Source organism: Salmo trutta, unplaced genomic scaffold (assembly GCF_901001165.1).
Source record: "Salmo trutta unplaced genomic scaffold, fSalTru1.1, whole genome shotgun sequence".
NCBI classification, from domain to species: Eukaryota; Metazoa; Chordata; class Actinopteri; order Salmoniformes; family Salmonidae; genus Salmo; species Salmo trutta.
The window spans coordinates 192,907-205,674 of record NW_021822690.1 but is presented as its reverse complement, the minus strand read 5'-3'; the positions used below and the strand labels follow the sequence as shown (position 1 = coordinate 205,674).

Here is a 12,768-nt window from a genome sequence, read left to right as displayed (position 1 = left end):
AACACCTCCTTTGGCCGCCTTTCCTTCCAGTTCTCTGCTGCCAATGACTGGAACGAATTGCAAAAATCGCTGAAGCTGGAGACTTATATTTCCCTCACTAACTTTAAACATCAGCTATCTGAGCAGCTAACCGATCGCTGCAGCTGTACATAGCCCATCTGTAAATAGCCTACCCAATCTACCTACCTCATCCACATATTGTTTTTATTTACTTTCTGCTCTTTTGCACACCAGTTTTTCTACTTGCACATCATCATTTGCTCATCTATCACTCCAGTGTTAATTTGCTCAATTGTAATTACTTCGCTACTATGGCCTATTTATTGCCTTACCTCCTCATGCCATTTGCACACACTGTATATAGACTTTCTTTTTTTCTATTGTGTTATTGACTGTACGCTTGTTTATTCCATTTGTAACTCTGTGTTGTTGTTAGTGTCGCACTGCTTTGCTTTATCTTGGCCAGGTCGCAGTTCTAAAGGAGAACTTGTTCTCCACTAGCTTACCTGGTTAAATAAAGATGAAATAAAATAAAAAAATTAAACATTTTTTTCTTTCCCAGAAAGGGGATGTAGCTCAGTGGTAGAGCGCATGCTTTGCATGTATGAGGTCCTGGGTTCAATCCCCAGCTTCTCCATTTAAAATTATTGGCTGAGAGGGCCCTAGTGGAGACGACTGACTGAGAGGGCCCTAGTGGAGATGACTGACTGAGAGGGCCCTAGTGGAGACGGCTGGCTGACAGGGCCCTAGTGGAGACAGCACCCCAGTACCCAGCACCACCCTCATTACCCAGCACCCTCAGCACCCACCACTGATAAAATAATTTATACATTTAAGGTTTTGACTAAATGATTCCACCCTGAAAATATATAACTGAGTGATTATCATACTAATTCTATAAATGTGTGTGCATAGGACAAGCTGAGACATTCAAGGAAAAGGGGAACTGTTAAAGAACACGAGGGGCATTTATAAGGGGTATGACCAAATGTTAGGTATAAATGGCTATGTGCTTGTATGATTTGTAGAGCTGAATAATGAACTAACCTTTTGCAGAATTCTGGGACTTTGTCTAATTCTTCTATTAACCAGGGGCCTTACAACCTCTGGAGAATTGGTCAAAGCATATAGTGAGTTTTGAGTTAATAACATTGGGATGAAAATTCTCGTGACAACCACCCACCACCCAGCACCAACCACCCACCACCCAATCACCTACCACCCACCACCCACCCAGCACCACCACCCAGCACCCACCACTCAGTATCAACCACCCAGTACCCAGCAACCAGCACCCAAACACCTACCTACCTACCTCTCTTCCTGACATATAGCATCAGGCTTGTTGAGCTTGACTCAGGTCACAACAGAAAAAAGATCCCCAGATGGAGAATTATACTTACAGGTGATCACGTCATTGTCCTGCTTTGAGACAGATTTTTATTTTACTAGCCCTGCAAATTATAATATATCTAACAATATTAAAACATGTCACAAGTGTATATCGGTATAAGAGAATCATACGTGTGCTCCAGAACAGGATCATCAATATCACTGCAGGTATCATATCTGTCTGTAACTGGGGCTCCACTGAGCTATACCAGCCTACTGTCTTGGAGAGTGGACTGTAGAGTGGGAAATACTGCTAGACTATATGACCTCTATGTCATTAGTTCATTAGGACTTTGATGTGAGATAAACTTCTCAGCAACTTATCTTAGATCAGTGGTTGAACACACTACAGCAAACTGAAAAACTCCACAGGAAACTGCTGACAGAGCAGCAACCTTTCACACAGTGTGTGCTATAATATCACTTCTAACTTTCTACCAATGATGATCTCCTTCCTCCCGAAGTGTCCACTTGTTCACTTCTTCCCACAAATCTAAAAGAATAGGATTGGTGGAGGCATGGACTAGTGGGAGTTTCCACCATATTTCTTACACCAGTCATTTCAATGAAGGGAAGTGAACAAAGTGCACATTTTCGGAGAAAGGAGAGATACATCGCCATATCGGTGCTCATCGGCCGTTGGACATTAACGTTACACAACAAGTTGGAAATCTTAAGTTCAACAATGTGTGGTTTGGAAGGAATCAGTGGCTAACTGCAAGCATTGCAAAGCAATCACTAGCCTGCTATTCAGTGGTGTGGGTGTGTGGTCCAGGTCCGGGTTGGTTAAGTCATTTTACATAGACAAACACAGAATCATATGTGAGACAACAGCACCACCCAGTGGTCAAATCCCCACATTACACTAACGCACAGAATCATATGTGAAACATCAGCACCACCCAGTGGTCAAATCCCCACATTACACTAACAACACAGAATCATATGTGAAACATCAGCACCACCCAGTGGTCAAATCCCCACATTACACTAACAATGCAGAATAATATGTGAGACAACAGCACCACCCTGTGGTCAAATCCCCACATTACACTAACGACACAATAGCTTCCTCTCGGCTCCTCATCGTAACGAGCTGGAAACTGTTACAGAACATGAACCGGCAACTGAGTCTGTTTCAAGGCGTACAGGTACAGACAGAAAGAGACAGACAGACCAACAGACAGACAGACAGACAGACAGACAGAAGAGTCCCCTCAGCAAGCTGGTCCTGTGGGGTCTGTGGGGTCTGTTTGTGTTTGTGAACAGAGCCCCAGGACAGCAACACAATTAGACCCAACCAAACCATGAGAAAACAAAAAAGATAATTACTAGACACATTGGAAAGAGTTAACAAAAAAATAACAGAGCAAGTCAGGGATATATCAGGCTGGACCAGGATATCTGTAAGAGTCAATGTGGAGGCTATATACAGGGGGTACAGAGTCAATGTGGAGGCTATATACAGGGGGGTACCGGTACAGAGTCAATGTGGAGGCTATATACAGGGGGTACAGAGTCAATGTGGAGGCTATATACAGGGGGTACCGGTACAGAGTCAATGTGGAGGCTATAAACAGGGGGTACCGGTACAGAGTCAATGTGGAGGCTATATACAGGGGGTACCGGTACAGAGTCAATGTGCGGGGTACAGGTTAGTTGAGGTAATTTGTACATGTAGATAATTATTATTATTTGACCCTGCTGGTCATCTATGAACATTTTAACATCTAGGCCATGTTCTGTTATAATCTCCACCCGGCACAGCCAGAAGAGGACTGGCCACCCCTCAGAGCCTGGTTCCTCTCTAGGTTTCTTCCTAGGTTTTGGCCTTTCTAGGGAGTTTTTCCTAGCCACCGTGCTTCTACACCTGCATTGCTTGCTGTTTGGGGTTTTAGGCTGGGTTTCTGTACATCACTTTGTGATATCAGCTGATGTGTGTGTGTGTGTGTGTGTGTGAGAGAGTGTGTGTGTGTATGGCGGTTTGACGGCTGCGTGGTCCCATGGTGTTTATACTTGCGTACTATTGTTTGTACAGATGAACGTCGTACCTTCAGGCGTTTGGAAATTGCTCCCAAGGATGAACCAGACTTGTGGAGGTCTACAATTTTTTTCTGAGGTCTTGGCTGATTTCTTTTGATTTTCCCATGATGTCAAGCAGAGGCACTGAGTTTGAAGGTAGGCCTTGAAATACATCCACAGGTACACCTCCAATTGACTCAAATGATGTCAATTAGCCTATCAGAAGCTTCTAAAGCCATGACATCATTTTCTGGAATTTTCCAAGCTGTTTAAAGGCACAGTCAACTTAGTGTATGTAAACTTCTGACCCACTGGAATTGTGATACAGTGAATTATAAGTGAAATAATCATGTCTGTAAACAATTGTTTGAAAAATTACTTGTGTCATGCACAAAGTAGATGTCCTAACCGACTTGCCAAAACTATAGTTTGTTAACAAGAAATTTGTGGAGTGGTTGAAAAATGAGTTTTAATAACTCCAACCTAAATGTATATAAACTTCCGACTTCAACTGTACATATGAGATGAGTAAAGCAGTATGTAAACATTATTAAAGTGGCCAGTGGGTCCATGTCTATGGGGCAGCAGCCTCTAAGGTGCAGGGTTGAGTAACCAGGTGGAAGCCGGCTAGTGATGGCTGTTTATCAGTCTGATGGTCTGGAGATAGAAGCTGTTTATCAGTCTGATGGCCTTGAGATAGAAGCTGTTTATCAGTCTGATGGCCTGGAGATAGAAGCTGTTTAACAGTCTGATGGCCTGGAGATAGAAGCTGTTTATCAGTCTGATGGTCTGGAGATAGAAGCTGTTTATCAGTCTGGAGATAGAAGCTGTTTAATTAACAGTCTGATGGTCTGGAGATAGAAGCTGTTTATCAGTCTGATGGTCTGGAGATAGAAGCTGTTTATCAGTCTGATGGCCTTGAGATAGAAGCTGTTTATCAGTCTGATGGTCTGGAGATAGAAGCTGTTTATCAGTCTGATGGCCTGGAGATAGAAGCTGTTTATCAGTCTGATGGTCTGGAGATAGAAGCTGTTTATCAGTCTGATGGTCTGGAGATAGAAGCTGTTTAATAGTCTGATGGCCTGGAGATAGAAGCTGTTTATCAGTCTGATGGCCTGGAGATAGAAGCTGTTTATCAGCCTGGAGATAGAAGCTGTTTATCAGTCTGATGGCCTGGAGATAGAAGCTGTTTATCAGTCTGATGGTCTGGAGATAGAAGCTGTTTAACAGTCTGATGGTCTGGAGATAGAAGCTGTTTACCAGTCTGATGGTCTGGAGATAGAAGCTGTTTATCAGTCTGATGGTCTGGAGATAGAAGCTGTTTATCAGTCTGGAGATAGAAGCTGTTTATCAGTCTGATGGCCTGGAGATAGAAGCTGTTTATCAGTCTGATGGTCTGGAGATAGAAGCTGTTTACCAGTCTGATGGTCTGGAGATAGAAGCTGTTTATCAGTCTGATGGTCTGGAGATAGAAGCTGTTTAACAGTCTGATGGCCTGGAGATAGAAGCTGTTTATCAGTCTGATGGTCTGGAGATAGAAGCTGTTTACCAGTCTGATGGTCTGGAGATAGAAGCTGTTTATCAGTCTGGAGATAGAAGCTGTTTATCAGTCTGGAGATAGAAGCTGTTTAACAGTCTGATGGTCTGGAGATAGAAGCTGTTTATCAGTCTGATGGTCTGGAGATAGAAGCTGTTTATCAGTCTGGAGATAGAAGCTGTTTATCAGTCTGATGGTCTGGAGATAGAAGCTGTTTACCAGTCTGATGGTCTGGAGATAGAAGCTGTTTATCAGTCTGGAGATAGAAGCTGTTTATCAGTCTGGAGATAGAAGCTGTTTAACAGTCTGATGGTCTGGAGATAGAAGCTGTTTATCAGTCTGATGGTCTGGAGATAGAAGCTGTTTATCAGTCTGGAGATAGAAGCTGTTTATCAGTCTGATGGTCTGGAGATAGAAGCTGTTTAACAGTCTGGAGATAGAAGCTGTTTATCAGTCTGGAGATAGAAGCTGTTTATCAGTCTGATGGTCTGGAGATAGAAGCTGTTTAACAGTCTGATGGTCTGGAGATAGAAGCTGTTTACCAGTCTGATGGTCTGGAGATAGAAGCTGTTTATCAGTCTGATGGTCTGGAGATAGAAGCTGTTTTTCAGTCTCTCGGTTCCAGCTTTGATGCACCTGTACTGACCTCGCCTTCTGGATGATAGCGGGGTGAACAGGCAGTGGCTCGGGTGGTTGATGTCCTTGATGATCTTTTTGGCCTTCCTGTGACATCGGGTGGTGTAGGTGTCCTGGAGGGCAGGTAGTTTGCCCCCGGTGATGCGTTGTGCAGACCGCACCACCCTCTGGAGAGCCCTGCGGTTATGGGCGGTGCAGTTGCCGTAACCAGGCGGTGATACAGCCCGACAGGATGCTCTCGATTGTGCATCTGTAAAAGTTTGTCAGGGTCTTAAGGGCCAAGTCGGATTTCTTCAACCATAATGATTAGGGAAATGCGCCTTCTTCAGCACACTGTCTGTGTGGGTGGACCATTTCAGATTGTCGGTGATACGCCAAGGATCTTGAAGCTTTTCACCATCTCCACTGCGGTCCCGTCGACGTGGATAGGGCCGTGTTCTCTCTGCTGTTTCCTGAAGTCCACGATCAGTTATTTTCTTTTGTTGAACTTGAGGGAGAGGTTATTTTCCAGGCACCAGTCTGCCAGGGCCGTCACCTCCTCCCTGTAGGCCCTCACCTCCTCCCTGTAGGCCGTCACCTCCTCCCTGTAGGCCCTCACCTCCTCCCTGTAGGCCCTCACCTCCTCCCTGTAGGCCCTCACCTCCTCCCTGTAGGCCCTCACCTCCTCCCTGTAGGCCCTCACCTCCTCCCTGTAGGCCCTCACCTCCTCCCTGTAGGCCCTCACCTCCTCCCTGTAGACCCTCACCTCCTCCCTGTAGGCCCTTACCTCCTCCCTGTAGGCCCTCACCTCCTCCCTGTAGGCCCTCACCTCCTCCCTGTAGGCCCTCACCTCCTCCCTGTAGGCCCTCACCTCCTCCCTGTAGGCCCTCACCTCCTCCCTGTAGGCCCTCACCTCCTCCCTGTAGGCCCTCACCTCCTCCCTGTAGGCCCTCACCTCCTCCCTGTAGGCCCTCACCTCCTCCCTGTAGGCCCTCACCTCCTCCCTGTAGGCCCTCACCTCCTCCCTATAGGCCCTCACCTCCTCCCTGTAGGCCCTCACCTCCTCCCTGTAGGCCCTCACCTCCTCCCTGTAGGCCCTCACCTCCTCCCTGTAGGCCCTCACCTCCTCCCTATAGGCCCTCACCTCCTCCCTGTAGGCCCTCACCTCCTCAGGAGGGGGCTGAGAACGCACCCATACCAACACTAGATGGGGCTGAATGACAACAGCACTAAGGCTGAGGTACTACAGTTACTCCATACCAACACTAGATGGGGCTGAATGACAACAACACTAAGGCTGAGGTACTACAGTTATTCCATACCAACACTAGATGGGGCTGAATGACAACAACACTAAGGCTGAGGTACTACAGTTATTCCATACCAACACTAGATGGGGCTGAATGACAACAGCACTAAGGCTGAGGTACTACAGTTATTCCATACCAACGCTAGATGGGGCTGAATGACAACAGCACTAAGGCTGAGGTACTACAGTTATTCCATACCAACGCTAGATGGGGCTGAATGACAACAACACTAAGGCTAACTCATCTCATTGGTACTTGACTGTTCAGTCTGTTGAATATTTCATCAATGAAAATATGGATTATTTTATATTTATAATATTGGATTATTCTGGATGAAAAGGGACACAAAATGGAAATTTATCAAATAAAATCATCGACAGGAAAAGTAATTTAATACATAAATTATAGTCGCAGCCTCTGCCCTTCCTTTGCTTAACTTGGGGAATGGAGAAATGGTTAAATATTTGTATTTCATTTATTTCACCTTTATTTAACCAGGTAGGCCAGTTGAGAACAAGTTCTCATTTACAATTGCGACCTGGCCAAGATAAAGCAAAGCAGTTCGACACAAACAACAACACAGAGTTACACATGGAGTAAAACAAACATACAGTCAATAATACAGTAGAACAAAAGAAAACAAAAAGTCTATATACAGTGAGTGCAAATGAGGTAAGTTAAGGCAATAAATAGGTCATGGTGGCGAAGTAATAACAATATAGCAATTAAACACTGGAATGGTAGATGTGCAGAAGATGAAAGTGCAAGTAGAGATACTGGGGTGCAAAGGAGCAAGATAAATAAATAAATACAGTATGGGGATGAGGTAGTTGGATGGGCTGTTTACAGATGGGCTATGTACAGGTGCAGTGATCTGTGAGCTGCTCTGACAGCTGGTGCTTAAAGTTAGTGAGGGAAATATAAGTCTCCAGCTTCAGAGATTTTGCAATTCGTTCCAGTCATTGGCAGCAGAGAACTGGAAGGAAAGGCGATAAAATAAGAATATATAAAAAGATATATACAAGGGACACGACAGGACAAAGACGTCTGACTGCTACCGCCATCTTGGAAATACAATAGACAGGGCGGGGCTTAACTGAGGGGTGGAGAAATGTAGACAGGGCGGGACTTAACTGAGGGGTGGAGAAATGTAGACAGGGCGGGGCTTAACTGAGGGGTGGGGCCCACTATAACACACACACACTATAACACACACACTATAACATACACACTATAACACACACTATAACATACACACTATAACATACACACTATAACACACACTATAACATACACACTATAACACACACACTATAACACACACACTATAACTAACACACTATAACACACACACTATAACACACACTATAACACACACACTATAACACACACACAATAACATACACACTATAACACACACACTATAACACACACTATAACACACACACTATAACACACACACTATAACACACACTATAACACACACACTATAACACACACACTATAACACACACGATAACACACACACTATAACACACACTATAACATACACACTATAACACACACTATAACATACACACTATAACACACACACTATAACACACACACTGTAACACACACACTATAACACACACACTATAACACACACACTATAACACACACACTATAACACACACACTATAACATACACACTATAACACACACTATAACACACACACTATAACACACACACTATAACACACACACTATAACATACACACTATAACATACACACTATAACACACACACACACTATAACACACACACTATAGCACACACACTATAACACACACACTATAACACACACTATAACACACTATAACACACACTATAACACACACACTATAACACACACACTATAACATACACACTATAACACACACACTATAACACACACACTATAACATACACACTATAACATACACACTATAACACACACACACTATAACATACACACTATAACACACACACTATAACACACACACTATAACACACACTATAACACACACACTATAACATACACACTATAACACACACACTATAACACACACACTATAACATACACACTATAACATACACACTATAACACACGATAATCCAAGATGGCGTAGCAGTCGGACGTGTGTTTGTCTTGTCCCGTGTAAGTAGTCGTTTTTGTCGGGTTTTTTTCGTATATATTTTTAATATGACTTTCCACCTACGATCTAAATATACTTTCCTGTAACCCGCCTCACCCAATGTGGTACGAATCTGCTATTTGTTATTCCTTATAACTGGAACATCCATCAGGAGCTAGCCAGCTAACTAGCTACTAGCTAGTAGGTCACTGTTAGCCACGGCTAGCGGTATTCACCTTTAGCTCGGACTCCAGCCAGCTTTAGCTCGGACACCAGCCAGCTTTAGCTCGGACACCAGCCAGCTTTAGCTCGGACTCCAGCCAGCTTTAGCTCGGTCACCAGCCAGCTTTAGCTCGGACACTAGCCAGCTTTAGCTCGGACACCAGCCAGCTTTAGCTCGGACTCCAGCCAGCTTTAGCTCGGACACCAGCCAGCTTTAGCTCGGACACCAGCCAGATTTAGCTCGGTCACCAGCCAGCTTTAGCTCGGACTCCAGCCAGCTTTAGCTCGGTCAACTGCTGCCAGTCTGCACAGCGAAGATATCAACCCAGAGCATATCGGACTGCTTCTCTCTACCACGTCACCGGATTCCTGCCGCTCTGGATCACTACTCCGGATCATCACAGCTAGCTAGCTGCAACCGAGTAGCTACTGCTGGCTAACGCCTCTGTCCCGAAGCAAGCACCAGTTATCCTTGAGCTAGCCTCGAGCTAGGCCCATATACCCACCAATTCGTGGGCTACAATACCTCTTTTGACAATTGGCCTGGACCCTTTATTGCCGACACGAAGCCCCGCCGATTCCATCACGACTGGCCTGCCGACATAATCGTCCGATATGGTTTCAACAGGCTTTTCCATTGCAATGTCGCAGAAGACCCATCTGCTAGCCCCGGCCCGCTAGCTTTTCTGAACGCCGTGCCTCCTGCTCGCCTAACATAGTAGCGACTACCGAACGGCTCCCTGACTTTTTTAATTTATTTTTATTTCATCTTTATTTAACCAGGTCGGCCAGTTGAGAACAAGTTCTCATTTAGAACTGCGACCTGGACAAGATTAAGCAAAGCAGTGCGACACAAACAACAACACAGTGTTACGCATGGAATAAACAAACATACAGTCAATAATACAATAGAAAAGTCTATATACAGTGTGTGCAAATGAGGTAAGATGAGGGAGGTAAGGCAATAAATAGGCCGTAGTGGCGAAACAATTAAAATTTAGTAAATAAACACTGGAAAGGTAGATGTGCAGAAGATGAATGTGCAAGTGGAGATACTGGGGTGCAAAGAAGCAAAATAACAATATGGGGATGAGGTAGTTGGATGGGCTGTTTACAGATGGGCTGTGTACAGGTGCAATGATCTGTAAGCTGCTCTGATAGCTGATGCTTAAAGTTATTGAGGGAGATATGAGTCTCCAGCTTCAGTGATTTTTGCAATTAGTTTCAGACAGGTTCTCTCTCTAATCCAGAACATTGAGCCAGAGTAACACTAGTTTCTCTCCTCCTAACCCAGAGGAACTGGAGAAACCTCCACTGAGACACGGAATGACGCCATTTTGTGCCAAAACTCTTCCTTCCATCGTTCCAATATTCTACCTGGTTGTAAATGAAAGTGAGACAGACTGAAGATAGTCAGAAAAGCCCTGATGTATTTGTCCTGTAGATGCTTCATGACTTCTGGTGGTCCAGAGATGAAGCTGTTGTATACAGTGAGGGGAAAAAAGTATTTGATCCCCTGCTGATTTTGTACGTTTGCCCACTGACAAAGAAATTATCAGTCTACAATTTTAAAGGCAGGTTTATTTGAACAGTGAGAGACAGAATAACAACAAAAAAATCCAGTAAAACGCATGTCAAAAATTTTATAAAATGATTAGCATTTTAATGAGGGAAATAAGTATTTGACCCCTCTGCAAAACATGATTTAGTACTTGGTGGCAAAACCCGTTTTGGCAATCACAGAGGTCAGACGTTTCTTGTAGTTGGCCACCAGCTTTGCACACATCTCAGGAGGGATTTTGTCCCACTCCTCTTTGCAGATCTTCTCAAAGTCAATAAGGTCATTAATCTGTGTTATAAATTCGCTCTTCGCTCTTCGACTGAGGGACCTGACAGATAATTGTATGTGTGTGAGGTACAGATATAACGTAAACATTAAAAACTCATGTTAAACACTACTATAACACAGTGTGAGTCCATGACACTGATGTGCCTAAAACACATTTTTTTACTCTTGAACTTTCCACAACAACAAAAGGAGTTGAACACTTATTGACTCAAGACATTTCAGATTTTCCTTTTTTTAATGAACTTGTTTATTAAAAAAGTAGACAAACATAATTCCACTTTGACATTATGGGGGTGTTGTGTGTCTGACAGGGACCCAAAATATATCCATTTTAAATTCAGGCTCCAACAACAAAATATGGAATAAATTCAAGGTGTGTGAATACTTCCTGTAGGAAGTGTAGTGTCTTTGTCACGTAGCGTGAGGGGGATTGGTTACTACACAGGATGGGGAGAGAGTTACAGGGGTTGAATGATTCAAGTCCAGATATTCCTGTTAAAATTACATTTTTTTGTCTTAAATTATTTATTTTTTTTACAAATTGACAAAACATCTTTAGAGGAAAAACCATCCAGTCCGTTTGTGTTAAACTCATCATCCTCATCTTCATCATCAGAGCGTCTTCCGACCCTCTTCATCGTCCGGCTGTAAGGATCCTTCAGGAGCTTCATGTAGTGTTACGACCTCACTACGACAGCTGACATAACAGCCGTGTTTGTTAATAATAAATAAAATCTTCCAGAGTTCAGTCTGCGAGTCCATCTGAGCGCGCTCCACAACCTCTTAACCCCCGGCCCTGTCTCTAGTTGCCATGGTATCAGCCAGTCGACTCTGTGTGTGTGTGTGGTGTGTGTGTGTGTGTGATGGTGTGGTGTGTGTGTGTGTGTGTGTGTGATGGTGTGTGTGTGTGGTGTGTGTGTGTGTGATGGTGTGTCTGTGTGTGTGTGTGTGTGTGTGTGTGTGTGTGTGGTGTGTGTGTGTGTGTGTGTCAGTCGATGCGGTTTCCACAGATGGTGAAGCGGTCAATTTCCAATAAGTCTTTCTTGGGGGCGGGGTTTCTATGTTTAAGCCCCTCCCCTTCCTCTCCCGTTGCCGCGGAGATGTCCTTGTCGCCGTCCTCGCCGTCGGGCGTGGTCAGGAAGTGATCGTCTGATTGGCTGGTTGGCAGAGTGGAGGCGGGACTCTCTTGCTGGTGGTTGGTTGGCTGACAAGTGACTGACGCTGAAGACACGGCCCCCTCTTCTACGATTGGCTCACCTGGTGGGTTAGCAACCGTTAGCATGGAGATTCTATTCCTCTAAACTTTATTTAAACAGATTCTGAACAACAACGATATTAATGTCAGGAAGAGAGACGAGAGCAGCAGGAGGGGGAGCAGGGGGGAGAAGGGGGAGGAGGAGGGAGGAGGAGGAGGGGGGAGGAGGGAGGAGGAGGGGGGAGAAGGGGGAGGAGGAGGGAGGAGGAGGAGGGGGGAGGAGGAGGAGGAGGGGGGAGGAGGAGGGGGAGGAGGAGGAGGGTGTTACCTGGGGGGGTGTGTTACCTGGGGGGGGTGTTAACTGGGGGGGGTGTTACCTGGGGGTGTGTGTTACCTGGGGGGGTTTTACCTGGGGGGTGTTACCTGGGGGGGTGTGTTACCTGCGGGGGGGTGTGTTACCTGCGGGGGGG

At 44.9% G+C, this 12,768-nt stretch overlaps 1 protein-coding gene and 1 non-coding gene across 2 annotated transcripts in view; one reads left to right on the top strand and one right to left on the bottom strand.

Moving 5' to 3' along the window:
* Positions 1-565: 565 nt before the first annotated feature.
* trnaa-ugc (transfer RNA alanine (anticodon UGC)) lies at positions 566-637 on the top strand. Its single transcript has one exon. It is a non-coding gene; the product is annotated as a tRNA-Ala (tRNA).
* Positions 638-11,332: 10,695 nt separating this feature from the next.
* Positions 11,333-12,768, bottom strand: part of LOC115183508 (transmembrane anterior posterior transformation protein 1 homolog) — a 40,296-nt gene continuing 38,860 nt past the window's right edge. The window contains exon 14 of the mRNA XM_029744720.1: positions 11,333-12,360. Coding sequence (XP_029600580.1) covers positions 12,092-12,360 — 269 coding nt within the window. The 3' untranslated portion in view covers positions 11,333-12,091. The remainder of the gene's footprint in view (positions 12,361-12,768) is intronic.